The 27,709-nt window shown below is 52.7% G+C and overlaps 9 protein-coding genes across 9 annotated transcripts; 5 read left to right on the forward strand and 4 right to left on the reverse strand.

Moving 5' to 3' along the window:
- Positions 1-785: 785 nt before the first annotated feature.
- Asppvi_003165 (uncharacterized protein) lies at positions 786-2,987 on the forward strand (the record flags this gene model as incomplete). The annotated part of the gene is made up of 1 exon (XM_043299137.1): positions 786-2,987. The coding sequence occupies one exon, from the start codon at positions 786-788 to the stop codon at positions 2,985-2,987; it is 2,202 nt and encodes a 733-aa protein (XP_043155072.1).
- A 581-nt stretch (positions 2,988-3,568) lies between these two features.
- Asppvi_003166 (uncharacterized protein) lies at positions 3,569-4,973 on the forward strand (the record flags this gene model as incomplete). The annotated part of the gene is made up of 2 exons (XM_043299138.1): positions 3,569-3,931; positions 3,981-4,973. The coding sequence occupies 2 exons, from the start codon at positions 3,569-3,571 to the stop codon at positions 4,971-4,973; spliced, it is 1,356 nt and encodes a 451-aa protein (XP_043155073.1).
- Positions 4,974-5,533: 560 nt separating this feature from the next.
- On the reverse strand, positions 5,534-7,733 carry Asppvi_003167 (DnaJ and TPR domain protein; the record flags this gene model as incomplete). Its single annotated transcript, XM_043299139.1, has 3 exons — positions 5,534-5,804; positions 5,855-7,016; positions 7,067-7,733. The coding sequence occupies 3 exons, from the start codon at positions 7,731-7,733 to the stop codon at positions 5,534-5,536; spliced, it is 2,100 nt and encodes a 699-aa protein (XP_043155074.1).
- Positions 7,734-8,746: 1,013 nt separating this feature from the next.
- Asppvi_003168 (uncharacterized protein) lies at positions 8,747-12,027 on the reverse strand (the record flags this gene model as incomplete). The annotated part of the gene is made up of 9 exons (XM_043299140.1): positions 8,747-9,108; positions 9,156-9,445; positions 9,495-9,536; positions 9,593-9,609; positions 9,657-9,761; positions 9,822-9,896; positions 9,979-10,585; positions 10,715-11,864; positions 11,919-12,027. 9 exons carry the CDS (start codon positions 12,025-12,027, stop codon positions 8,747-8,749), a joined length of 2,757 nt encoding a protein of 918 aa, XP_043155075.1.
- A 1,060-nt stretch (positions 12,028-13,087) lies between these two features.
- On the forward strand, positions 13,088-14,081 carry Asppvi_003169 (putative inositol phospholipid biosynthesis protein Scs3; the record flags this gene model as incomplete). The annotated part of the gene is made up of 2 exons (XM_043299141.1): positions 13,088-13,930; positions 13,980-14,081. 2 exons carry the CDS (start codon positions 13,088-13,090, stop codon positions 14,079-14,081), a joined length of 945 nt encoding a protein of 314 aa, XP_043155076.1.
- Positions 14,082-14,202: 121 nt separating this feature from the next.
- On the reverse strand, positions 14,203-15,546 carry Asppvi_003170 (uncharacterized protein; the record flags this gene model as incomplete). Its single annotated transcript, XM_043299142.1, has 3 exons — positions 14,203-14,258; positions 14,304-14,567; positions 14,619-15,546. 3 exons carry the CDS (start codon positions 15,544-15,546, stop codon positions 14,203-14,205), a joined length of 1,248 nt encoding a protein of 415 aa, XP_043155077.1.
- A 261-nt stretch (positions 15,547-15,807) lies between these two features.
- Asppvi_003171 (putative erythromycin esterase) lies at positions 15,808-17,157 on the forward strand (the record flags this gene model as incomplete). The annotated part of the gene is made up of 1 exon (XM_043299143.1): positions 15,808-17,157. The coding sequence occupies one exon, from the start codon at positions 15,808-15,810 to the stop codon at positions 17,155-17,157; it is 1,350 nt and encodes a 449-aa protein (XP_043155078.1).
- Positions 17,158-17,545: 388 nt separating this feature from the next.
- Asppvi_003172 (uncharacterized protein) lies at positions 17,546-19,686 on the forward strand (the record flags this gene model as incomplete). The annotated part of the gene is made up of 2 exons (XM_043299144.1): positions 17,546-17,596; positions 17,725-19,686. 2 exons carry the CDS (start codon positions 17,546-17,548, stop codon positions 19,684-19,686), a joined length of 2,013 nt encoding a protein of 670 aa, XP_043155079.1.
- An 811-nt stretch (positions 19,687-20,497) lies between these two features.
- On the reverse strand, positions 20,498-26,397 carry Asppvi_003173 (DNA-binding ATPase; the record flags this gene model as incomplete). The annotated part of the gene is made up of 4 exons (XM_043299145.1): positions 20,498-20,792; positions 20,854-26,238; positions 26,294-26,311; positions 26,387-26,397. 4 exons carry the CDS (start codon positions 26,395-26,397, stop codon positions 20,498-20,500), a joined length of 5,709 nt encoding a protein of 1,902 aa, XP_043155080.1.
- Positions 26,398-27,709: the final 1,312 nt, after the last annotated feature.

The raw sequence follows: 27,709 nt of genomic DNA on the forward strand, positions 1-27,709 counted from the left end.
TCATTCTTAGCTTTTTGCTGTTTGCAGAGAAAGAATCAGGGGCGATTCGGTACTGTTCTGCTTCGGACGAGTTGGAAACAGTCAGATCTATATATCGCAAGAGTCATCTATAGAAGCACTCCCCAGGAACGTCCGAGTGTCAACAAATATCTGTCAATTATAAACATAAGATAACCATTCTTCCCTCTGTTTCACGAGCCTGGACGGTCCTTCGAGTTTGACGAATTAATCGGCAATAATCTGCCAACATTACGTATGTAGTATCGATCTCCTAATGCTTTGGCTGCCGCTGATCAATCACACGTTTCCATAGCCTCCTCGCCATTGCCGCCTCGTTTTTCCCTCTTCATCCCACTTCCATCCTCATCCACATCGTCTTCATAGTCTTCTGGCTGTTATTTTGGCATAACCTCGGAGCGCAAAAGCTGGCTTTTAGTTTATCATAGTATATCATGTAAGCCCTACTTCGTTCGCAATCGTGCCCACAATCCATTTCGGACGCTGACAACGACTTTCCAAAAGCAGGTCAAGCGCTGGAGGCCACAACGCCTCAGTGCCTTCTCAATGATTCTGAGAATATGAACAAATTGTCGATTACGTCTACGCCTCCAGCCTGCCACTTCTACGATAACACATTCAAAACCAAGCCCACTAGAGTGCTGAGAACGGGTCTTTCTCATCAATAACGAGCGACAACGGCGTTCGGATCCTGATATCAGTCGCTGCACTCCAAAGACTTACTCAAGGGTCCAGCGCTTGTAGTCTAAACACTATAAGGGTTGACAATGGACGGCCCTCCCCCGCCTCCACCGCCTCACGGTGAGAATCCGAACACCACTCACGGATTCAAGAAAGGCTCCGGTCTTCCGGACGGAAACTACGATATTTTTATCATCCCACCTCATTCCTCGGGTTCTGGTTTCCTATACCTTCCCTCGTTACAAACTCACCGGAATAGCTTCCTGGCCGGCGCTGTGTCCGCGCTAGTGGTGGTTTACATCTGGCAGACACTGTCTCCCATTGTAAAGGCATGGTATCTTGCGACAGCCGCCAATGGTGGCGGAATGGGCGTTACGATGCTAGCGGCCATCGTTGGCATTGCGGGATGGGGGTTTGGTGCATATCAAGCACATGTAGCTGGTACAAACCGAGACTCCGGAGGAAGCTCTCAATCCCGCCAGTCTGGGCCAGGCGGCCCTGGGGGACCTGGTGGAGCTGGATTTGGAGGGCACGGAGCTGCCGGCGGTGGCGGCTCTTACCATCAGTCCTCAGGTGCAGGCCCTGGCCCGGACTATTCGAGAGGCCCCAATTTCGGTGGGCCTAATCCAGGGCCGCAAGGAACTTACGGCAGTGGCGGTAATTACGGAGCCGGCAACGGCCCAGGAGGCCCGTATCCCGGGAATCAGTATGGCGCTGGCGCCGCGCCCCCACCGTCGAATGCCGACCCGGGTCCGGAGCAAGCAGAGCCAACTTCTCCCAGGAGCGAAAGCAAAAGTAAGAGTGGCGAAGATTGGGAACGAGCTCGAGAAGAAACGAGGCGAAAGGAGGAGCTCAAGCGGAAGATGGAAGAGTTCAAACGAAAAAGGGAAGCTGAAGCGCGAGAAAAGCAGAAGCAGCGGGAACGCGAGGCCATGGAGAGGGAGCTTCGAGAGCGCAGAGAGCAGCTTGAGAGAGAGATGGCCGCAGCAAAGGAAAAAGCCGAAAGAGAGGCGAGGGAGCGAGCTGAAAAAGAGGCGGCGGAAGCTCGAGCAAAGATCGAGCGCGAACTTGCTGAAGCAAAGGCAAAGGCTGAACGTGAAGCAGCCGAGGCCAGAGAAAGGGCCGAGCGAGAGGCCGCGGAAGCCAAGACAAAGGCAGAGCGCGAAGCAGCAGAAGCTCGAGCTCAAAGACTTGCTGCTTTGGCCAAGGAAAGAGAGGCTAGAGCTAAAGCCAAAGCTGAAAAAGAGGCCGCAGAAGCAAAGGCCAAGGCCGAGAAGGAGGCCGCAGAGAAAGAAGCTGCCGCAAAGGCCGCTGCAAAAAGGGAGGCCGATGCCAAATTTGCCGCGCTCAAGGAAGCCGCTGCGAAGAAGTATGCTGAAAAGAAGGCCAAAGATGCGCAGGAAGCGGCAGCTAAAGAGGACGCAGCGGCCAAAGCAGCAAGCAACAAGTCCGCAACCGCCTCGACGGCTCCCAGGACCCCGTCTCCAAAAAAGCCAGCGTTTCCCGGCAGCGCCCGGACACCAACGACTGCCGACGAGGATGATGCCTATTCCTTCCGGCCCTACGACCGACCCCGCAGACCGTATGCGGGTACATCGGGTTCCTCGGTCTATTCCGAATCTTCCTATGCCCCTTCACAGTCGACAGCTCGGACAACTCCGCCACCTTCAACTCGAGGCGCCTACTCGACCAAAGATCCGGACAAGATTGTCATCCGCGGCGTTTATGCCTTCAACAACGCCTCCCTGCGAAGTCCTGTGGCGCAGTTGGTATCTGGTCAAGGGATGGTGACAGATGGACTGGTGTTGCGCATCACTACCGAGGGACTCTTCATTGACGACGACATCCGAGGTGTACCTCAGCGCGAATGGGACGTCAAGGCCTGGACCATGAAATTGGTGGAGGTGTGGTGTCCCCAATACGGAGCGACGGCGCAAGGCCGTCCGAACCCTAAGCCCGCCAACGTGTTCTTCCGGCGGAGCGCCAATGAACCAACCCCGGAGGAGTCGGATGCGAATCTTGTGAACTTTTTGAAGGTGTGCAAGAACAAGTGCCGACTGGCATCACCTGACGCGGAGGAGCATGGAGGGCTGCATGTCCTCCGCGCCAGCATCCGCGACCAGGAAGGTCGTCGTTATGTCTTCGTTCTGCAGGAGACTGAAGGGTGGAAGGTTGCCGTGGGCCTGCAGCGTCTGCGCAAGGGCACACAGGCCAGAGCACTGGGTGTGTTGGGCATGGCCGGAAATGAATGCCGGACGCTGCTGGGGAACCTTGGTTATGTTGCATAGTTTTTGGCTATTGAGCGAGCATTGTTTGTTATGTTTCCATTTCTTTCTCCATCCATTCATATCCATCCCCATTGCATATTCGACAGCACATTCGTTATGAATACCCCAAGATTCCCCTGATGATTTCTAGTTATGATCGAGTTGTATTGTTTTTTTTATTTTATAATGACCTTGTTCAATGAGATACTCGTTCTCTGCATATGGTGTGTACATTATTGAACTGCTATGGATTCTGTTTATCTTTGTAGATAGTTGGTAGCGGGTGACGTTATGATGTCTTGGATTCTTGAGGTGACATCCACGTGCTCCTCCCCTTCAACATCAACATCATCATCATAACCACCATCATCACATCGTATGCCGCATCACAGCTCCATCATTGAATAGACCAAACCGCTCGTCTTCCCATTTCATCATGTCGTAATCTACAATTCTGTATATTCGACCTTCAGGTTGCATGTTACCAACGCTCTTCTGCGAGCTTCTTACAAGCTAACCGCTCCATTCTACAATCCTCCAAATCATATGCCCCGACACTCAATACTTTAGAAAGGATCAATCTTCTCCCCCAAAACGGTATCATGTCTGAGGTCGGTCCTTCAGACCATCACCATGACTCTGCACCCACCTACCAAACGTCACTGCAAGACGAGGATCAATCTCATAGCGCAGCTCCCCTCTTACCTAAGTCTGGAGATTATGAAACCACGCCCGCAGACGGGATGAAAGAGCTCGAAATAGGAGACGTCAAGAATTTCAGCCCGAGCCCGAATCCCAGGCCAAGCTCTTCCTTCGGGATTGACGATGCATGGACCCCCGGCTTCAAGCGGACTCATTCCCGATCCAGGACCTCCAGATGGACGTGTCTACTGTTCCTTCTCAAGGCTGTCCTGGCCGTTTGGTTCAGTGTAATGCTTTATAATGTCATTCGGTATTGTGCTCGGGTGAGTCATTGCGTGCATCCATGCTTTTAGACACTACTGACCGCTGCAGTCGCCCAAATCCACCGGTGATCTTCCAGACACCAGCTCCAGCACCAGCGACGAGGGTAGCCCCGCGTCTGCATCTGCATCCAGGGACCGGAGAATAGCTATCGACTCCAACGCCGCGAACATACACGGCGTGTACCCCCTCTACGACTCCCTATCCCTCACCACAACAACAGGTAACATCACCGTAGCCATCGCCCCGCAACCGGCCCACCCAGACCACCCATTCGAGCCAGCGCGACTGCATATCCGCTCCCTCTCAGGGACAGTCACCGTCTCATTCACCGCGCCAGAGGCAGCCATCCTCCCGGACCTCGAACTGGCCATGAAGCTGGACCAGGACGGCAATGATTCACTGCCACATACCCAGGTCACGAAAACCTGCGATCTACCAGCCCGTCCCTACGAACTCGACATCCAGACTGAGACAGGGCCCATCGCAGGCCGGATGGTCTTTTCGCGCTCTGCGCGGCTGGTTTCGGGCGGTGGTGATATCACTGCTATGCTTATTCCGGTTATTGGTGGTGTTGGCGAGGATTGCACCGGGGATAGGTGGCGGAATGTGTCGATCGTGACGGAGACTGGATCCGGTGAGCAGCGGGTTCATGTTACACAGCCTTATGTCTTGGGTTCGAAGGCTGAGGCTGGGGCTGAGGCCAATTACTTTGTGGCGGGGTGTCATGTTGCGGGGAATGGGGCGATGGAGGTTGCGTATCCGGCTGCTTGGGCTGGGAATGTGCATGTGCGTACTGAAGGTGGGAGCGTAAGGCTCGAGGGGGAGGGTGTGGAAGTTGTGGAGTCGGGAGAGGGGATGGCCGATGCGATGGTTGGGACAGGGAGGATTAGTGATGATGAGAAGGACGATGAGGAAAGCGCTGACGAGGGTGAGGGTGACAATGAGGAAGACGACGACGACAACGATGAAAAAAGGCGAGGAGGATGGATGGATGTAACCTTCAGCTCCAAGGAAGGACCAATCCTGTTCTATGTTGGGTAAAATGGTATGATATTTAGGAAAAGTCTTCGTCTGGGAGTGTGAATGAATCCGCAATGGCATAACCTCGAGTATTCATGTCTATCAGTAATCGACCATGGAAAAATGTATCATTCATATCAAAAGGAGGCATCATCATGCCCCAGCAAAAATCAGTAACCGTACATGGAGTATATAACGCCTTACAATGACTTCCGCCGCGCCCCAAATCAAATGATCTGCTTCTGCTCGAATCCCACTGATACGTGGAAAGCCAGTGAAACAAAACGACAAAGAACCTCGACCCGGATACCATCAGGCCGATAAAAGTGGGAAAAAGTGGCAAAGAAATGAAAACAAAAGGGACGCCAATCTATCGCATCAGGCATCAGGAGCAGTCCGATATGCAATGCACCCAGGGAATATTTTGAAAGACGACACGTATGCATGTGGAGCGGCCTGTTATGCAGATGAAGGAGGCAAGACCAAAGCAAGAAGAGTTCTATCGTCGTTGTGGTATCAATCACATCGCTTCACGATCTTTTTCATCTATCGTGGTTCAAACTGTCGGATTGAGTCTGAGTTTAGAAAGGGAATCCACCAGGGAAGCCCTGAGACTGATGGTGGTGTTGGCTGCCGAAGGGATGGCCACCGGCCGAGGCGAATCCTCCGCCGCCGTTCATCATGTTGAAGAGAACGCTGGGATCGATGTTGATGTGAGTGGCCCCACCCATGCCTCCCATGCCTCCCATGCCTCCCATACCGCCCATGCCGCCCATACCGCCGAAGCCACGGCCTGCAAACATTTCGGCAGGGTCAATGAGATCATCGCCATTGTCGTAAGCAGCGCGCTTCCTATATGACGTTAGAATATACCAGAACTACCAAGCCGACGGGGAACTTACTGAGGGTCGATCAAAGTCTCATAGGCCTCTCCGATCTCCTTGAACTTCTCGTCACCAGCCTCACCATCCCGGTTCTTGTCGGGGTGATACTGGATGGCGAGTTTGCGGTAGGCCTTCTTAATCTCCGACTCCGATGCGTCCTTGGAGACACCAAGGATCTTGTAGTAGTCCTTCCGTTGAGCCTTCTTCAGCTCAAACTCTGCGCGGCGAATGTCCTCCTGAATGCCCTTTTCACCGGGGTTGGCCTCTGCTACTGCCTTGTAGTCGCGGATAGCCTCTTCCCAATTGCCGGCGCCACCGTAGGCCTTGGCGCGCATCTTCTGCGCCTTGAGGTACGAGGGATCTAGTTTCAAGGCCTCATTGCACTCGTTGATGGCATTCTCGTATTCCTTTAGGTTAATGTATGCCTGAGCTCGGTTCTGCAGGATCTTGGCGTTCATGTCCTTGTTCTGAGGGTCCACCTCGAGCGCTTCGGACCACAGCTCGATAGCCTTGCGGTAATCCTTGGCCTTGAAAGCATTGTTTCCTTCCTCTTTGGTGCGTGTAAGCTTCTGGACGGTGCGCAGCAACTTGATCGCCTGTTTCATGTCGGGATCCAGACCCAGACACATCTTAAGCGTTTTCAGAGCCTGTTCGGATTCTCCCAAGCCGTAGTACGCACGAGCACGGATCATAAGTGCATCAGGGTCCTGGTTGTTCTCGCGGAGCATAGAAATGGCGATATCCTGCGCTTTCCTCAACGAGTTTTCATTACCCATCTTCAGTTGTGCTTCGGCCGTCAGAAGAGTCCACTTGCGGGGTTCCTTGACTCCGCGGCCCAGCAGCTGCCGTGCCTGCTCAACGCAGAACAGCACCATCGACACACCTCGATCTTCCGCCAGGGTTTCTTCGGCTTGTTTGATGAAGCGCTGCATCTTTTCAGGAGCGGCACGGTCGGTCGCAGAGGCGGGGGGTTGGACACGGGACAAAACCTCGAGAGCCTCGGACGGACGTCCCAGAGCAGTCAGAATGCGGGCCAGACGATACATGATCTTGGAGTTGTCGGGATCCAGCTCCAGAGCGCGCTCGGCATCTTCTAAAGCTTCGAGGTAGCGGTTGGCAGAGAGATATGCCGCAGCCCGGTTGGAGAGGTAGATGGAGGAACTGGGGTTGATTTCAATGGCTAACCAATTAGCCTTGTGGAATACTTTACATACGAAAATGCATACTCACCTTTGGTGAACTCTTCAATCGCGCGATTGTAATTTCCGTCCTTGAAAAATTTATTGCCCGCCAGTTTGAACGAGTCGGCTTCGGCGACCGAGCCATTGGACTTGTGCGGCGGCGGGGTAGGAGTCCGGTCAGTCTGAGCGCCGTTCACACCATTGGTGTTCTGGGAAGGAGAGGCRGGCGAATCGATATCCATTGAACTTCGATCGGCGGCAGAAGCCATGGCGGATAAACGACGTAGCTCGTCGGGGGGAAGATTCAAAGGATGAAAGTCGGGATCGCGAGAGTAACGATCGAAGGTGGAGGATAGCCGGGAGGTAGGGAAACTGAACCTCGCAGCGGAGGCGTCCTTGGACGAGGAAGGTTTGGATTTAGCGGAGGTCTGAGATCTCGACTTGGGTTTGGACGACCTCGAGGACTGAGAGGACGGTGGATGAATGGATGATGAGGAAGAGGAACGGGTGTCGGCGGTAGATGTGGAGTGAGAGCGAAAATGAGGAGGATGACTGGGGGTGTGGCGAGACGAAGAAGTTGAAGTGGAGGATGACCGAGATGGAGGAGTCTCCGTCGATAGAGKAGGACTTTTTGGAGATGAAGTCTTCTTCGAATCCTCTTTGGAAGAAGTGGACCGCTTGGATTTGTGACGGGCAAAGAGTTGAGGAAGAACCATCTCTTTTTCTTCTTGCGGCGTTTTCCTGTTCTGGTCTTTTTCTGGTTATAAAAAATCCCAGTCGCTGATTGGCTGAGAGTATCGAATGTCAACGAAGGCGGTGGAAATGTTTATCTTGATATTCTTCCGCTGGTATACCGGTGAGAGCAGGCGATAGTGAATAATATAGAGATGGGGAGGAAGAGATCAAGAAGAATATCAGGTATCCAAAATTAATTCACGGTGATTTCACAATGTCGTGAATGGGATGTGGTTAGGAGGAGAAGAATGCCATAATAGAAAAATGTTGACACTGCTGATGCTAAAGTCATGTGCTCTCAAGTGCTGTGTTACCTTGTATAGATAGCAGAGAAGAGAGAGCTGTCAATTCATCAACAATCTTAACGGAGAATGAAGTTTAATATATTAATGATGACCTGTTATCTTCTCTGATCATCCTCTCTGGATTATATCTATCTATCTTGTGATCAAACGTCCCCCCCATTTACTTGGCCTCAGAGAAAAAACCAGGAGGCTGGTAAAAGAGATCAAGTGCTGCTGCTGGCTTAGCGTGCATTTGTGGAAGCTCGTCGATTCTTCCGTGGACGCGACAGAAGTACTGGCGTTCAGCTATGATTCTGACGCAGGTAGAGTCAGTTTGTCTACGAAGTCCTCGAGATGAAGAGCAAAAACAGGTCCGACGTTGTCACTTTACTACGAATAAAACAGAAGGTATTCCATCTTCCGTTGCATGAAAATATGACCCATCTGCAAGTGACGAGACGATCTAGATCTCTATCTAGATAGTGCTTGACAGCAGTTGAAGCATTGGACTATTGGCGAATCACCCACTGGCCCCAGCGCCCGCAATCGAGTCCCAAGTCAACACGTACCCGATCCTGTGGCTTCGATGGGTGAACCCAAGGGTTTGGAATGGAGCACGACATTATTATAGTACTCAGATCTGACCGCCATTTCGAATCAGAAAATAAAACATTCCCTGGGCCCTCTTGATCCTCAGTCTGCTCTTTGGCTTATGGTCCCGTCTCCACCGCCGCCGGAGAGTCGTTCAGAGTTGCTGCCGGACCATCCTCAACATTGAGATTAAGTTGGTCCAATATGAGATGCTGCTCTGCTTTGCGAATGGCTTGAGCCATTTCTATTTTCAGTTGCAACTCTTGCTCGGAGATCTGTGATGCAATAATCGCTGTGTGGTAATCGCGCGCCAGCTCTCCCACGGTTGCGCGGACCATACGTGTGATTTTGCCCTCGGTCTGTTTCAATATGTTGGATAGCTCTTCAGACACTCGTTGGGCACTCTTTTCTAGGATTTGTGCCCCATTCACTTTGGCTTCACGTTTCATGAGAGCTTGCATCCGCTTGAGCATCCCAGTCCCTTACTCCGTCAGCTGACGACACGCATAAAGGATAACCAATACATACCGGCCTCGTTTGCGCACCGCCAAAATGTTCCTTCAAGCTCTGCTGCAATCACTTCGACGAACAACCGGTTCGCAGTCTTCTGTTGGATCCTGAGGGACTCCTCGGTCTCTTTGACGTGGTGTCTCAAAAAGTTGACGGCCGTGCCTAGGGTTTTCTGCAGCTCTGTATTGTTCTGTTGCGCGATACTCTCATCTGCAGATGAGACTATGTCCTTGTGGAAGATGTCAAGGCATGTTCCGGTATCCTGGGAAAAGATCTGGAAATGCAATTGGATCTCTTCGTTGAACGTCCTAATGCGCAGTCAGCAGCCGATCGTCTTCATGGTATTCGAGATCTGACCTGATCCAGTAGGAGCGGATATATTCCAGCATGGGGTAGGCCCTGTCGACAGTTCAGTCTCTCTTGTTCATCAACAATGTGCTTCGAGCATTACTTACACCTCGATGTTCCAATTCTGACGGACAGTTAGCATTTCATGGCTATTTGGCGGGCGTGACATACATAGCCTTTCCAGACCCCGCTGCGACGGCATATCGCTCGGTAGGTGCTCCAATGCACATCTTCATTCCAATCCGCGACTACTTCCCGGAATCCCTGACTGCCATGCTGACAAGCGTTTTCTATTCGATTAATCCAAGTCGGAGGGTATATGTGGTCGCCACTTACCCAATTCTGCAATATGTTTCCTGCAAAAGTTCCGCGCAGGCTAGCAAAGAGTTGATCTTGCAATTCTTGCATTCCCTGAGATTGTCAGCTTGGTGTGAGTGGGTGGTGAAAGAAAACTTGCCTTCTCCATCTTTGTCACCGCTTCTTTATATCCAACCTCCATCTCCTGCTTCTTTGCATCCGACAGGACATGAGCTGAACGGGTCGCCGAGGACCAAAGCAACATTGACTGCAATAATTTCTTCAACTCGATTAGGAAGAGCTTACTTGACGCCTTTCGTGGACCTTCCGTCAAACGGATACAGTGAGCTTGCAACTGGGGTATCTCAGTTTGTCCCGCCTCGGTGAACCCGGCCACTCCAGGCTCGTTCTTCTGAAGCCGACCTTGGAGCTTCTGATATGCCTTGGTTGAGACACAAAAAACAGGAAGCTCCCCCTCGAGTTCAATCTTGCCATTCAGGATCCGGTTGTCGTTTTCGCGATTTAAGTGCTGAAAGTGCCTGGTGATCTCTTTCTTGGAATAATTGTTGCGTTCCCGGATGGAAGTTTGGATATTGTTCACGTGTTTCTGGACCAGATCAGCTGTGAGTCTCTCCAACTGTTCTCCCTTGACCTTTCTCTGTTGAATGAGAGAGTTGCGTCGTTTGCGAAGTACCGATTTTCGGGCCTTGTGTTCACGAAGGATCTCCTCTTTTGAGGCTAGGGTTGAAGTTTGAGCGGCTTCAGAACTCTCAGGCGTGACTGCTGCACACGCGGAAGCTTGACTGACTGGGAATTCAGTGAAAATGCTTTCCGCATCGCTTTTCCATCTTCTCTTGAGGGGAGATGGCTGTGGGTAGTCTGTCGAATCATCTTCCAGGCTGTCGATGTGATCTTGCGTCTCATTCAGTTACCCCTCGACTCTCGCCTTTTCCTCGTCGAGCATTTGAACCTCGGTCGACAATTCATGCTTCTCTCTTTCCTCTCGTTCAAATGACGGGCTTTGGAGCCCCAGACACATTTGGACTTCAGTGACAGAAATATCATCGGTCTTCGTGCAGATGAAAGTTAAACTATCGCATATGCAATGAAAGATCATGTGCGACTTGAGATGCTTGCTGACCAACGACTGGGCGATTTTATCATCCACGGCTCTGTTGATGGGCGCCACGATCCAGTGGGCCGCATAGCGCTTCAGATAGTCGTCTGCGACAGCGACACGAGCAGCGTTGGAGTCATACAGGCCAGGAAGATCCACCAGGAACGCGCCGGTTGCTAGCGCCTGGGCTTTGACGTACAGACGGACTGTCTTGATAAGCGGCCAGAGACCTGCGTCATCTCGAGCTGTTCCGCTCTTGCTGTCAATGTAGGGCTTGAGCTTGTCTCCAAAGACCCGAGGGTCGTCATCCTCGATCAAGAGCGAGGATCCCAGCAGGTTCGCAATGCGCGGATGGCCAAGCAGCCTTTCCATCGTGGTACCTGTGAGATTCACGTTATCCAGTTCGGGATACACAGCCTTGATCTTCTCCCTGGTACTCTTGATGGCGTTTATATCCGGATTCTCGTCCAGCATCTCATGGCACGAGATCTCCAGCTCTCTTTTCCACTCCTCAGGCAGGATAAACTGGACTTCAGCTTTGTATCGCCGAGGGCCATCATTATAAGCGACCTCGGTGGCAACCGCCGTGGCCGCACGCATACAGTTCGTCGCTAGCATTCCCTCCTCATCAATGATCGCATTGATAAGGGACGATTTGCCTGCGCCCGTGGCCCCGAGCACCCCAATCACCGCTTTCGGTTTTCTAGCAGATTCAAGCAGTTCACTGATAGCGTCCCGCCAGTCCGTATCTCCAGTCGAGACATGGGACTGGTTGAGAACCCCCAGGAGTTCGCTGAGCACAGTCTTACCTTTCTCTACGGCCGCTTCCAGAGCAGAAACAGGAACGGCCATGTCGTTACGAGCCTGGGATTCTCCTCTCTGCTCCACGCGACCATCGGCTCTCTCGTCGGCATCTTTGACACTCAGTGTTTCGTAGCAGATGGTCAGTTCCGTGGACTCCATTCCTACGGATCGGCAGTCAGATCAGTCTGGGGACGGGCTGGTAGCAGAAGGCTTACCTTGGTGCTGATCCTGCTCATGATGACCATGCCGGGGACTTTGTTCAGCTGGAACCTGGAACTCTGCTTGCTGCTGCTGCTGCATACTGTCAGTGGTAGTAAAGTCCATATTGTTGTAGATGTACTCCGTAGATGTAGATGCAGGTGAGATGGGGTTATAAAGTGCACGTGCTTCAGCAGATAGAATAGATTAGTTTGATATAAAGGGTAGTAACACTTGATCTTGTGCATTATGAATCCTTTTTTGTTTGTCCAGTGAATGGAAACATAGTAGTGACTACATTAGTTCTAAGGAGTTCCATAAAGAATGGAGAGTGAATGACTTGAACTATTTATGGGAGTGAAGTTAGTGAATACTGAGATTCACCAGGTTTGCATCAGGTTGTAGATTACCTATGGATGCCCTTGTCTGGAACTGACCAGAATACCATGCTTCTGTCTAGTAATATCATTTAGGGTTGTCAGCATGGAGTGATTGCGCGGTGAGTCCATGTCATTCTTGGAAACCAAGCTCTTAATCTGCCATTGCCCTTCTGCTTAGTCTCTTCAGCAGTGCATCCTCTCTTTCTTGAATCCTAGCATGTCTATTCCCGTGAAAACATCTTGGTCTTCTCGCGACTTGTGTACTTGTCAATTGAGTAGGGACTGTAGCTTAAAGTTCGACCTTTGTGGTACCTCGAATTGAGGCCATGCTGTTTTCTACTTGTTTGCCCTCCCAGGAATCTTCAGAAGGATAATGAAAGGATTTTATCGCAGCCATTTCCTAGGACCTGGATACTTCTGAACATATATTGCCACCAGGGTATGGTCCGGTATATTATTGGGAGAGGGTTGATGTTGATTCTTCTCTAGAGATAGACCAATGAATGACATAATCTGCAGGTACCAGTCCGGTTGTTGTGACCATCACAGGCCAAGAACTTCGCCGGACACACATCGACGTCATCCTTGAATCTTTCTTCATCCACCACTGCATATAGAGAGGTACATGATGTTAGACTAGTTCTGTCTTCGTCGTCGATTGTATAACATTACACTTTCTGTCTTCAGGTTCGAGTTTCGTCTTGCACAGAGAAAAACAGAAAAAAGATTCTCGACCGCACGACACATAGACCCGCAGGATGGCCTCACGAGAGCGATCAACCCCTTCAATTGCAGCTACCACCACAATGCGGCCTCCCACGACGGCTCTTCTTATCTATCCAGTGACCTTACTTGTGGGATCACTCTTTTCCATCCTTTCTCCCACAGCCCGAGGCTCCCAGCAAACCCATCACGCGCGTCCCGCTTCACTCGCTCCCTCCATCGCCGCCAACGTGAACCTTTCCCCTCCAAACCCGGTCAACTACTTCGCTCGCAAGGACAACATCTTCAATCTCTACTTTGTCAAGGTTGGCTGGGTCTGGACCACGCTCGCCTTCGTCTCCCTGCTCGTCTCCCAACCCACCTACACTACCCCTTCCGCACACCAACCGCGCCGACTCGCCCAGGCCGCCCTCCGATACAGCCTGGCCACGCTGGTGTGGTACATAACGACACAATGGTTCTTTGGGGCCCCACTTATCGACCGCAGTTTTGTGATTACAGGCGGGAAATGCGAGCGCATTGTGGCGGAGACACCGGTGAATCCGGCGGAGGCTGTTGCGCAGGAGGGGTCCCTTTCTGCGGGACTGGAGAAGATGTTTACGGCGGCGGCCTGTAAGGCGGCTGGAGGTTCATGGACAGGGGGTCATGATGTGAGTGGACATGTGTTTATGCTCGTGCTTGCGACGTCAATGCTGGTTTTTGAAGCTGTTGGGGCGATGAGGGCTGTTTCTGTGAGGGCGGAAGATGATAAGAAGATGGATGGGGAGGTTTCTGGTCAGAGTGAGGATGAGAGGGTTCAAGTTCGGAGCGGCGAGGAGGGGGATTGGATGCGGACTTGGTCTTTACGGTTGGTAAGTGCTGTTGTGGGTTTGGGATGGTGGATGCTGTTCATGACCTCGATTTGGTTCCATACGTGGTTGGAAAAGGTATGTTTTCTTATCCGGGAAGAGAGGTCATGCATTGCTAATGGCGTAGTGGTCTGGGCTGCTGATTGCTCTTGGGACGGTCTACGTTCTATACATCTTGCCGTTGAGTGTGCCCTCCTGGAGGGATATCGTTGGAATTCCTGGAATATAAGAACGACGATACGTATGCATGATAGACTTTGTGTACGAGTAGGGACCTTTTTTCAGTTCATTCTTTGCATCGGCGTATATACTCTGAATGCAACCGTGTACATCACCCATTTTTGCCTTACCTACTTTTCTGGACACTCCGGCTCAGGACCCAGATACCCGCTGCGAAAGGCTGCACCTGCTGTCAGTTTCTTCATGCTCTTCTCTGGCTGTTGTTACTCACCTCCAGGAATTAACGCTGCCGCATACATGATCCGAGTGATGGGCCGCAGGTCGTCTGGCGTCACGTCGGTCGAGAGAGACAGCTCCATGTACGGATCCCAGGCCGCGATGATGGCATCGGCGTACACCTTGAGGTCGACCGCGCGATCCTTCTCGGTGGTCTGTTCCGCCTGGCACAGGATGCCCATACACGTTCCAAACTCGCGAAACGCCAGCCGGTACTTGATATTGCGTTCGAGGTAGCGGTTGATCTCAAACAGATCATCTGTGTCCATCAGCATTCATCTACAGACGAGGTGAAACAAGCAGCGAATACAAATCTGCTCAAAGCACCGCCCCGCCAACCTCGCCGCCCAGTCCTCCTTCTCCGAGAACCAATGCGCCGTCCACAGCGTCATCCCCAGGTCCAGCGGATCACTCGACACAAAATGCTGCCCCTTCCGCTCCATCACCCGCTTGTAGTCGGCAATCTCTTCGGCCAGCACCGCCCGTCCACCCGCCTGCATCGCCGCCCCCTGCAGCAGCCGGAACACCACATACCCATCGATGGGATCCAGATTCCCCTCGGAAGCCACCAGCGGCGCCGACAAATCCATCGCCATCTTCCAGACCATCCGCGGCCGCGCAGACTCGCGATGCACAAAGAACCGCGGGTGGATCGCCTTGGCCAGCGCCACCGCCTGCGCGTTGTACGCCGGGTCCCCCGTCGCCAGCGACAGCCGGTTCAGCGCAAACATCCACAGCGTCAGGTAATGGTGGTACTGGCCGTCCGCGTCCGGGCCGCGCTCGTCCATCTTCCCGATGCGCAGCCCGCCGCCGAGCGGGTTCTCCTCTGTCGCACCGGGTAGTCGCGCCTTGCCGTCGCGCGTGCGGCCCAGGATCTCGTGCACGGTCTCCACGACGCGCCGCGCGAGCACCAGGTACCGATCGTCTGGGGCTTGGGCGGCGTTCGCGAGCGACTTCTCGTATTCGCGGTGCATGGTTATCAGGGTGAGGACGCCGAAGGCGTCGGTCCAGAGGTAGCGGCCGCGGTGGCCGCCGGAGTTAGGGGGCGGGGTCCAGGCGGAGGGATCTGGGATGGAGGAGAAGCTGCCGTAGAGGGATTCGACGGACTTTTGGAAGCGGTCGACGCGCGGGGATGGGCTGCTTATGGGTGTGGCCATTGTGAGGATGCGATTTCTTGTTGTTAGTACTCTAGCTGATAGGGATCTAAATCTGGGCAAGACTCTGCGGAGATTATTCATTGCTTATTTGCGAGAGATTTTGGATTCTCATATTTGGGCTACACGATATAATAATACGTTTGTTGTGGTCCTTGGTACCATATGCTGCGGTGAAGTCATGATGATTGTAGAGTTGACGAGGAGGTGATTTCATTCGCCGCTGGCCACCACCAGTATTAATATTTGACTATTTAGTAGTCGAGGCGCATATCCGACTCCTTGCCATCGACAGTGACCTGATTAATGAGGTCTGTTCGACGATTCTTTACTCGCTCTCGGCACATGGCGCAACTCCAGCAACTTTTCACCCAGGCAGCCCACCCGCTGCCCCCCATCTCAGACCCCAGCTTCGGCTCGCATTTTGATGACTTTGGAAGTTACAAGGTCGTGCTACTAGGCGACGGCAGCCATGGCACATCGGAATTCTACGCCGCCCGCGCGGAGATAACCAAGCGGCTCATCGAGCACCATGGCTACACGATGGTGGCCCTCGAGGCGGACTGGCCCGACACCGAGGCCATCGATCGCTACGTCCGCCAGCGTCCCGGCCCCAAGGCGAGCATTGGCGGCAAGGCGCGCGACCTCGAGCCCTTCAAACGGTTTCCCACCTGGATGTGGCGCAACCGCGAGATGCAGGATCTCGTCGAGTGGATGCGCGACCGCAATTCCAGACTGCCCGACGAGAAGAAAGCCGGGATCTACGGCTTGGATCTCTACAGCATGGGCGCGTCGATCCGCGCCGTCATCGATTACCTGGACCGGGTGGATCCACCCGCGGGCAAGGAGGCTCGCCGCCGGTACGGCTGCCTCCAGCCCTGGGTGGACGACCCCTCCGCGTACGGGCTGGCCTCGCTCCGCGGGATGGCGGACTGCGAGAGCGGGGTGGTGCAGATGCTGCGCGACCTGCTGGAAAAGCGGTTGCAATACGTGCAGCACGATGTGCTCGACGGGGACGAGTTCCACAGCAGCGAGCAGAACGCGTTCGTCGTCCGCGACGCAGAGCGGTACTACAAGGCAATGTACTACAGTTCCGCCTCTTCGTGGACGCTGCGCGACACGCACATGTTTGATACTCTGCGGCGGCTGTTCCGGCACAAGCCTACTGATGCCAAGGCCATTGTCTGGGCGCACAACTCGCACTGCGGCGACGCACGCTATACCAGCATGGGCACGCGCCGCAACGAGGTCAATATCGGCCAGCTCATCCGAGAGAATTTTGGTCGGGAGAATGTCGCAATCCTCGGGTGTGGCACGCACACCGGCACCGTGGCCGCCGCCCACGAATGGGACGATGATATGGAGGTGATGAAGGTGCGGCCGTCTCGTGATGATAGCTGGGAGATCATCGCCCACGATACGGGGATCCCGAGCTTTGTGATTGATCTGCGCAAGGAACACCTCGATCCTGCTTTGCGTACGGCGATGGCCGCTGAAAAAACCCGCCTGGAGCGTTTCATTGGGGTCATATATCGTCCGGCCACAGAGCGCGTCTCTCACTACTCGCAGGCGTATCTCCACAACCAATTTGATGCGTACATCTGGTTCGACGTTACTGAAGCTGTCAAGTCACTGGAGAGGGTGCAACCAAAGACTCCTCTGGGACTGGACGAGACGTATCCATTTGGCCTATAGTGTATCTAATCAGACTGTTAGTAGTGTTGTTAGTGATCCACAGAGGTTGACTGATTGTATAAGTGACAAATATCGTTTATGATTGACTGATTCTTGCATCATGTCATGCTATGATAGACGGTGGCAATGCTGATGATGTGTACTAGACAATGGTGGTGGGAGAACGTAGCAACTGACGTCAAAAAATCGAGCTCACCGCCTGCGTTTTGTTGTTTTGTTTACACCTCGCTTCCAGAATAGCTTCATCTCCCTTGCGCCCTCAACTATCCATCCCTTTGCTCGATACGTATCCTCCTTTCTTGCCTTTTGGTTCCATCCGTCATTCTTTTGAGCATTGTGTCCATCGCGGATTCCTGTTGTTGGATCTACCTTCTTTATATCCACAATCATGGCGGTTCGCCGTTCCGCCCGCCTCAGAAGCCAAAAGGCGTCATCCGAGGTGGGAACCCCTCTTGACAATTGCATTTGCGACGCGCCTGAAGCTGTCCAAAACGTCTACCAGCGGTCTCTGAAGCTAGAGTGCCCTTACATTTCAATAGTACTGACAACCCTCGCTTCTCACTGTAGGAACCGCAGTCTCAGTCTGAGACACTCAATGACAACACCAACGAAAATCACGGCCAAAACACCACAAACAAAGACGGGAGCAAGAAGAGAAAGAAGCTTCCCGCTGTGATGGAACGCGACGAAGGTCGCGATGTCGATTCTCATGCCACCACTAAAACGCCCACCAAATCCATCCAGACTCCAACCAAGCCATCCAGCGTCAAAACGCCCGTTCCCTCCAGTGCGAAGAAATCGATCGGTGCAAAAACCCCTACCAGCGCCATAACCCGCCCGTCGCATGACGAGATGCATCCGAGCAAGGTTCATCAGAGTACCACGAAGCAAGCGGACTCGGGTCTGATCCTGGGCTTCAACCCTGTCAAGAAAGATGCCAATGGGAACGTGGTGAGGGAAACCGTGGCCCATGATACTCCCAGCAAAGCCAAGGCCTCCCCTTTGAGCCAGTATGGCACTCCCGGTTTCGAGTTCAAATTTGCCTGCCAAGAGTCTCAGCTCAGCGATGAGGCAAAGAAACTCATGGAGAGCGTGCGTGACGATGTCGCCAAGATCAAGGCCCAAATGGTTCTCGAAAAAGATAAGAAAGATGCTGCGGACCGTGGCGCTGAAGGGCTAAATGGTAGAGACCGTCGCATTGCACAGCCCAAGGGCAAGGCTGGCCGCTTTAGCAGCGCTCATATGGCGGAGTTCAAGAAGATGGACTCCATCGCCAACCATCCCTCCGCGTTCCGTGCTGCGCCAGGCCGCTTCCAGCCAGTGGGGACGACACTCAAGCGAACCAACTCGAAAGCGGGCTTTGATGAAGTTGAGTCAAGGCGCCAGTCGCCTCCCAAGTCGACCGCGAAGCCTTCTCCTGCCCCAGCCGCGCCAAGTGCGAAACGTGTCAAGCATGACAAGACTGACGACGTCTCGACTCGCCGTCCGGCCGCTGAGGCAGACAAGACCCCCAAGTCGACTCTTCCGCGCCCTAGATCTGCTGTTCGCAGTTCCTTGATGACCCCCACACGAGCCTTTGCTGCACGCACCTCATCCGTCAGCCTCAAACCACCTCGGACCAGCATGATCCCTTCGCTGGCACGTTCTCCGGTCTCGAAGCCTGCTGGCATCCCACGCACGCCCCAGACCGATTTCAACCCGCGTATCAAGAGCAACTTGCCCACACTGGGTGGTCTCAAATCCATCCTTCGCCGCCATCAGCCCTTATTCTCCCGCGACCCTGCAAAGATCGCTGCAGGCACTCATGTGGCCGCTCCGGACTTCACGTCCAAGTTCCTTCTGGGCGAGTCTCGTGAGCCTTCAGTGTCCGAAGAGCCCGCTCCGACGCCTTCACCCAAGAAGCGGGTCGAATTTACTCCCACCACCAAGTCTCCCGCCGCCAAAGTCGACAGCGAGCTGGACCAGCCCTCTCCTTCTCCGTGTAAGGTCACAGTGTCTGTTTCCAATACCTCGTCGGACATTGTATATCCCACCTTGCCCGTCCTGACACCGGAGAAAACCTCTGCCGCTGCTATCAGATCAGGTCAGGATGGCACTCCGACCATCCGTCATGTCCGCCGATCGAATGTCAACGCTCAGTCGACCGGTCTTCCCGATGTTGCTGGTATGCCACACGGAATGGGCAATAAGAAGCCTACCACCTTACCTGACATTGCTGGTGTGCCCCATGGCATTGGTAACAAGAAGAGACACCGCGAGGCGACTGAGGACGAAGTGGACACCGAGAATATGCCTCCTGCAGATTCCACTTCAGATGCTCGCAGCGCTAAGAGGCTCAAGTTCAGCGCTCCGTCTCCGGCAAAGGCTCCTGCCGCCCTCAGCCCTACCAAGGCCCATACTCACACCCCTGTGCGCACTTCCTCGATCTCCAGCCGTACGGGTACACCCGCCAGCGCCAGAGCGAAGAGCCGAGGGGTTCTCAGCATTAGTCGCCTGAACATGCTCGCTCAGCCCAAGCACCGTCGTTGAGCGATGACTGCATGTATCCTCTTTAACGAACGTTCTCATCCTGCATAGATGGCCATGCTCATTTACCCCTTTGAAACCTCTACAGTGGTCACGATCGTACAGTCGCATTGCTGTCTAGTGTATCTATGTTTCTGCTTCAACGGTTGCTTTTTTGTCCCTCTTCGTTTCATATGAGGCGCTTGGATTGCATTTGACTGGGACTATGAACCGGCGTATGACGGTGTCTGTTTGTTTCTTTTCTATGATTTTACTGGATGTGGCTGATTGATTGATTGAAAGTGCGATAGCCACCAGCTCAGGCTCAGACTGTTTCTTCTTCCTTTTTTTGTCTGTACGGGTACCAGAATGGAATTCCTGATTTCGAGGTCTACGGACCGATACCATTGACTCCTTTGCTCTATTTGAGTCAACAGTCAAAGTAGGAAAAGATGAACCATAATGCGATCGTAAAATTCATAAAGATGTTGTATATGTACAGAACAGTTTTGAGTAAGAGTACAGGGAATTAGAAAGCTCTAGATAAAAGAAAGAAAAAGGGACAAATCATCATAGTGAAACAAACAGAAAAGAAAAAGAAGAGAAGAGTTACTTAAGTCCCATGCGTCGTGTCTATCCTCCATGTCTCGTGTCTCGTCTCGTCTTAAGGTACCTGGACCCTCCAAAGCAAGCCAGACCAACGCCAGTAGAAAGAAACAAAAGTGGAAAAAGCCAAAGCCAAAGCCCACACCCGCTCAAACCGGCCGCAACCCGAAAGACGACAGATAAGAGTGAAAAATGCAAGGTCACGAACTGAACAGCAATTATGGGCCGATCAGCCCTTCATGGTAGCCAGGAAGGAGTCGAGATTGTACTCCTCCTGGTACTGGCGGTCGTCCCAGAGTTCGCCGAGGTCGTCGAGCCAGCCCTTCTTGCCCTTCTCCTTGACGTTGCCGTCGATGTCGACCATGTCGACTTCGTTGCCCGCCGCCTCGCTGGGCTTCTCAGCCGCCTCGGCCGTTTCGCCTAGGTTGAAGAGGTCAAGGAGTTGGTCTGTGTCCATTGTGCCGAGGCCGGCATTTTGCTGGTTGACCACTGTGGAGGCGACGTCGATCTTGAATCGTTGCAGACTAGAAAATATTGGTTAGTTACGAGCTTCTGTGTAGCCGTCGCGCGCGGACTTGGACTTACTTCAGGATCTTCTCCTCCAGGGTGCCGCGAGTGATCAACCGGTAGACGTTGACGACCTTCTTTTGGCCGATACGATGGGCGCGGTCCATGGCTTGTATGTCCTTTTGCGGATTCCAGTCGTGCTCCACGAAGATGACCGTGTCGGCACCGGTCAGGTTCAGACCGAGACCACCGACGCTGGTCGTCAGAAGCAACACATCGTAGCTGGGATCCGTGTTAAACCGATTGACAATGTCCTGACGCTTGGTGGCTTCCACGCTGCCGTCGAGACGGAGGAATTGAACGGATGGGAGCAGCTTCTTGAACACTTCGCTTTGCACGATATCCAGCATCTCCTTCATCTGGCAGAAGATTAGGGCTCGGTGGGGACTGACATAGCTGGCGCCGCTCAGGTCGCCCTCGCTTGGCGGGTCAATACCAATACCGCAGTCGATGAGCAGGTCGCGCAACGCGCTGAGCTTAGGCGCGTGGGAAACGTCCCGAATGTTCGAATGCTTGGCAGCAAGGTATTGCTGAACCTCGTTGTACTGCTTGTGACCTTCCTTAACGACAAGCGCGGGGGAGTTGCAGAGACGACGCATGTACTGCAAGGCTTGGAAGATGTGCTCCTTGTCGGACTTTTCGGTGCTTCCCACCTTGTCCTGGAGAGCCTTTTGCTCTTTCTTGGTGAAATCCTCAAACAGTTTCATCTGGAGCTCACTGGGGTCGCAGTAGTAGTTTTGGATGATCTTCGGCGGAAGGTCATTCAAGACTTCCTCCTTGAGGCGACGTAGCAAGAAGGGAAGAACCTGCTTGTGCAGGGCTTCAATAGCCAAAGCTCCCGCTTCCTGTTCCTTGGAAGACGACTTGCTGAAGCGGCTGGCCGCGATAGGCTTGGCGAATCTATCCAAAAAGACTTTCTCCGTGCCAAGGAAACCTGGCATAAGGAAGTCAAAGAGAGACCACAGCTCCAACACATTGTTCTGGATAGGAGTTCCCGAAAGGATCAGACGGTGGTTGCTAAGCAAACGCTTGACTGCGATCGTGACCTTGGCCTTGGGGTTCTTGATAAGGTGACCCTCATCCAGAACACAGTAGTTCCAATTGATTGGATTGAGAACCTCGTTATCATTGCGGCAGATATCATAGGATGTCACGACAATGTCAGCGTTGGTAAGAGCGCTTTGCAGCCTTGACCGCTCTGCAGGTGGACCGACGTAAGCGACGCAGTTGAGAAATGGGGCATATTGCTTCAGCTCTTGTTGCCAATGTCCGGAGAGAGACGGCGGACAAACGATCAGAGAAGGGAGTTTCCGGACCTCGGGCTTCTGAGTCCGAGCGAACTCTTCCGCCCGCAGGTGGTGGTCACTGGCGACAATGCAAATGGTCTGCAGAGTTTTACCCAGACCCATGTCGTCGCAGAGAACGCCATGAAGGTTGTAGCGATTGAGAAAGGCAAGCCAGTTAACACCTTCCTGCTGATAAGGTCGAAGCTCCGCTTTGATGGCCACGGGAATCTTAAATTCTTCGACTTTTCGTACATCCAACATCTGGGCCATGAACTGCCTCTCCCGGTCACGTCCCTTGAGCAGTTCTTCTGACAGACCAGGTGGGTCAGGGATTCCAGCTTCCAATGGAACCAGTTTCACCAAGGTTGCGAAAGACGTTGTGGCCAACAGCCTGACTTCGTTGTCCGAATCACTCATCCGACCGAGGACAGGAACGACGAGAAAGATGACATAAGGCAGAATGCCGTCCTCCATCACATGAATAAGATGATAGACGCACTCGACGGCGCCTTGACGGTGGTTGACATCCAGAGCATTGTTGATCAGAGGCAGGACCTTCTCAACCAGCATGGTCATGCCTTCGACGGTAATGACGCTGCAGATAGTGGCGAAACACTTGGCAGCTGCATATCGAATGACAGAAAGCTTGCATTGAAGCGCCTTAACTACAAGCGGCATGAGATCAACGACCCATGAGTAAAGTCCCGAGTGAAATTTGGGAAGGATGGCACGCAACGTGGACAATCCATCCACAACTTCCTGGCCAAGTTCGTTTTCGGGATCACGAATGTTCGCCGGAAGTTCGTCGCCGGCAAGAGCTTCTTTCATTGGTCGTTCTATCAAAGAAGCGAGGTTAGGCACCTTGTCCATGAGCTCGGAACCAAACTTGACAGCCAACTGCTCGAGAGCTTCTTTGGCGCCACGACGCATGATTCGAGCCTCCTTGGCCTCTTGCTCGAACTTGGCGGCATCTGGATGATCGCGCCGGTCCTCTTCTTTACGGAGCGACAGTATAGACTTCTCGAGAGTCGCATTGTGGTGAAACTCGGGGGTCTCGGAAGTATCCACGCAGCAGTACTTGACAAGATTACCGATAACTTTGTCGACAGGTCCTCGCTTCGTGGAAGTGGTGTAGTACTCAACGAGGGCGGCAATAGCAGTGGCAGAGCGCTGCTGCAGTTCCGCGTTCTCCTCTTTCTTTATGCTATCCATCATTCCCTTGATAATATGGCTTGGCTTCTTCGGAATGTCGCTTAAAGCAACCAGGGCACCTGCGGCGGCAGCCCGAACACGCAAGTCCCTTTGCTCTCTGACATTCCTGGCCTCGTTGATGGCGCTCTCAGCCGTTGCGCGAGTATCGTTGAGGACCTGGAGAGCGGTAATGCGCTGAGCCGGAGTAAGACTCTTCTTGAGTCGCTCAAAGTCTGGGCCAATGACCTTCTCGGCGTCAGACAGCGAGAACGCATTGGGTCCAGCCTCGGCATCACCCTGAACGATGACGGCGAGGACGGGCAATCTTGAGCCAGGAACATGTGCGTGGTCGCGGAATGTGTTCAAAAGGGAGTGGCACTGTGCTCGGGCGACATGAAGATAGCAAGCAATGTCACTATACCACAAAGGACGCTCGCCTTCGATGACTGGGCGCAGTTGCTCACACAAGGCAGAGGTATACCTGCCACTAGGTCCAGAGAGCTTGGCATACTCCTCCACTATCATGGCCGAAGAGAGTTGGGACGTCGAGGCCGAATGGTTGAGTCCTTCCAAGATAGATTGCCATAGACTCGGGAGTTGGTTCTTGTCCCAGAAAAATAGCAGCTGGCCGAGAGCTCTTGCGGCATATATCTTCGATCTCAGAATGGTATCCGCACCCACAAGGTCAATGTCGCCTTGGAGCATGTGGCCGTCGACATTGTGGGCTGAAGGCGCTGGCGCTTCTTTCTTCTCGGACTTACGCCGACGACCTTTTGTTCCTTCAGGCGTGTTACTAGAGGGAGATGACCTGGCAGGAGCCGCAGCGCTTGACGGAAAAGGCAGACCGGACGGTTTGATAAACAAAGAAGCGTCCATAGGAATCGGATATCGCGGAACACCAAAAGGACCCATACTTAGAGTGATAAGGGGTCTAATGTGATTAAGGAGATCGTTTTCCGACTTGAAGGAACCGCGAGTCTCGAGAGATCTTAGCAGCTCTGACCATACCTGAAGAGACTGCTTCAAAACGCCCTCGTTCCGCTCCACTAGCAGATTCTGGAAGATCAAACGCACAGTCTTTCCGTCAACCCACTCGTCGGTGCCTTCGCCCTCGAGTTGCAAGAACGTCATAAGGGCTCGAAGAACCGCGGAACGGACGCTAGTGATTGTATGTCGCAGAAAGGGGTAGAGGCGAGGAACAAGTTTACCAAAGGACGATTCCGGGTTGACTGCTGCATTGGCCTTCATCGCGTCGAGGACCTCTCGGAATGTACACAGTTTCGCCAAAAGGTCCATGACCGAACCTGTACTGGCACTGAGATCATCCTGCAAATTTGAAAGGCAATCCCAAACGATGGTCATCAGGGTGCCCAGAGTACTTTGACGGGTTTTGACAAATTCTTCTGCAATGGGAACGAGCGTTGCCGCGCTCACGGCACGGACGTCGTCATCGTAATCCCCTAAGCCCTTCATGACAGCCTCGAGCACACCATCCATGAGCTTGGAATCCTTGACGAGCAGATCCTTTCGAACTGCTACTAAATACCTGAGGCCGATCATGCCACCGTGACAGACTTCCCAGATGGGTCGTTCCAGGGCGAGATCAGTCTGCATAATGATTCTATAGAGACACTTGTAGACAGATATGACCGACCGTGACGGGAGTTGAGACAGGAGTGCACCTAGCGTCTGACCAACGGTCTCTCGGATGGGAGCTACGACGTTATCTGAGATGTAGTCACCAAAGCGATCGAGCATGAGCACACACAGGAGACGGCACGCAAGGTCGTCCAACCACTTGCGATTTAATATATCATTCTCAGCCCTGCTCTTCCCCTGCACACGACCGGCACCGGCACCCTGGACGCGGATGACCTCACGCAAAGCCATCGCAGCACCATGACGGATCTCCCAATTGGGATCGAAAAGATCGACCATGAGGATGTCGCACATGAGCTCGAAAGGCCAGTTCGGATTGGGGCCTTCTTCTGTGGGCTCTGGCTGGAGTAATGGATTCTCCGGAACCGGAGCTCCTTTGAATTCCGAGACAATCTTCGAATCATCATCGCCGGCGGGTCTGTCTAAGGAGAAATAGTCTGGCTTGGAATCGCCATTGGGCTCTTCTCCATTTTCTGCTTTGATGGGATAAGGTGTGGCGACCGATGGTGTGGCGATCGAAGGCGTTGTCACGTTCTCCGACGCTCTCCGCGAGGACAGGTCAACCACACGCACTTTATTCGCCCCCATTCTGGCACTTTGCTTGTTCTTTCGCTTTAGCTGATTGAGCTGCCGTTTGCTCAAGCCGCACTCCTCTCCGTTGGCGGGCTCGATCGGCGACGCCAGAGGCTGGGAAGTACCTTGAATGCTGTGCTCCCGGGATGCAACGAAGGATGGCTCTTCCTTCACAACCGGTTTCGAAACCAGGTCGCTGTCATTGATTAGGTCCTCTTCGATGTACTCCCCTGCGAGACCCAAGCGGGAGGTCAAGGTCTTCTTTTGGTGCTGCAGTCGGGAAGCGGGATCCATAGCGGCGAGAGAATACTCATACTCCTTGCCTGCACTGCCGAGTAGTCTCTTTCCATATTTTAGGATAGAGGAGAGATCGAGACGTTCCAGTTGGAGCAGCGAGTCGTCCGTCGGGGACAACAGCTCCTCTTCTGACTTGATGTCAACATCGAGATCATCATCCTCGGCCTTCTTGATCTCCTGGCCGTCATCCTGGTTAGGATCAAACGTGTCGGCATTGGCGACAATGAGACCGATTGCCTTGGCTGCAGCGGTTCTGGTGTCCCATGATTTGGATCGGAGATACGGTAGAATACGTCCGAGTAGATTAAATAATTCGTCTGGATGCTGCTTTTGCACATCTGCCAGTTGCTGGGCGGCAGTGTTCCTGATGAGAGGCGTACTGCCAGTCTCTAGTAATCTGCAAAGGTAATTGGTCAGTTGGCGAAGAAGAGGCTCACTGCGAGTAAACTCACGTGACAAGACGATCAAGTCTAAACGTAAACGGTTAGCGTCCACTTGTATACGATACGGAAACGCCCGGATTATGACGGACACGGATCACTTACCTGGAAGTCATGGCGGGTCGTCAACTTGGATGTAAGCGCAAATATGATAAGAAATTAAATCAGGAAGAGCGAACTGTAATCGCGAAAGATTATGCGTGCAGGGTATAAAAGAATTTCCATAAGAAAACAATCAAGAAGAAAAGAAGATGACGAAGAGAATACCTCCCGAGACGCCAAAGTGAGGAAGTAGGCAGGTAACGGAGATCAAGGGAGGTATGGTAAAATACACGAGATCGTTACACCCGCGCCACAGCCATCGACGGAGAAGTGAAATGGAGAAATTGAGGAACAGAGTATAATACTACTCAGATATGAAGTATGAATGAGAGAGAAGGCGAATAGGAGAAAAGAAACAGAAATAAGAAATAAAACAGGGGTTACAGGACAGTGATGTTGTACTGCTTGCTTGCCTGCAAGTGTGGCTGTTCTGTAGGTATAGTCGGGTGGCTCCTTAGGTAACCTGTCCTGTCCTGTTTCTGTTTCTGTCCGTCTTGGATCATCGACCTTTTTTCTCCTCTCGAGGTCACGCAGGCTGTTTATATCATTGGGGGCATCTTTGGCTGGGCGCGCCTGCCCATGTTTGGACCACTCGCGCTAGTCCTGGACAGGCTTAGTTGGCTCCACTCCCGTAAAGGTTTTCTTAGTATCACGTGACTATCCCTCACCTGGATCGACGGCCGCGAAATTTCCTGCAAATGAGACACCGCAGAGAGCCATGATGATCTGTTTGGATCATGGACACCCAGATCCCTCTGGTGACATGGTCAGGGTACCGAGGTTCCAGTTGGTAGTTACAGTATAGGAAAGAGCTGGAAGTTATATCGTCGATCGAAAAGGAGAAATTGGCTCTCATATCTACAGACTCTCCCTCAAGCAAAGTTCTCTGCCAAAACAGGTTCATCAAAATATACTTGACTTGTGTACCCGTAATTATATATCGCCTCATAGCTTGTTTAATCTCCCAACACCATGCCAAGAAATGCCAGATCGCCTCATGTGCATACCTGACCTTGCGTTGATCACTTGAAGGATACCTCAATTTGTCAAGTCAGCTATCATTTAGAGAATGCTTGACAATACTACCTTAGCTATTTCGTACCATGCAGCGTTTCAATATGTTTTGGCCTTAAGAGACAGTCTTAATGCCTAAGGTATACGGTATTACTTATGTCTGTCGCCTACTATACACTCAGAGTACTTCAGGGATACCACTGGATAGTCTAGCTTTCTCATTCACTTATTGAGACAGGTGGCTCTCAATTCAAGGATCTCTAATCAGATTTCCTTAGACCTCATTCGATCGCATTCTGTATTCTATGCAGA

This window comes from Aspergillus pseudoviridinutans (genome assembly GCF_018340605.1).
Source record: "Aspergillus pseudoviridinutans IFM 55266 DNA, scaffold_2, whole genome shotgun sequence".
NCBI classification, from domain to species: domain Eukaryota; kingdom Fungi; phylum Ascomycota; class Eurotiomycetes; order Eurotiales; family Aspergillaceae; genus Aspergillus; species Aspergillus pseudoviridinutans.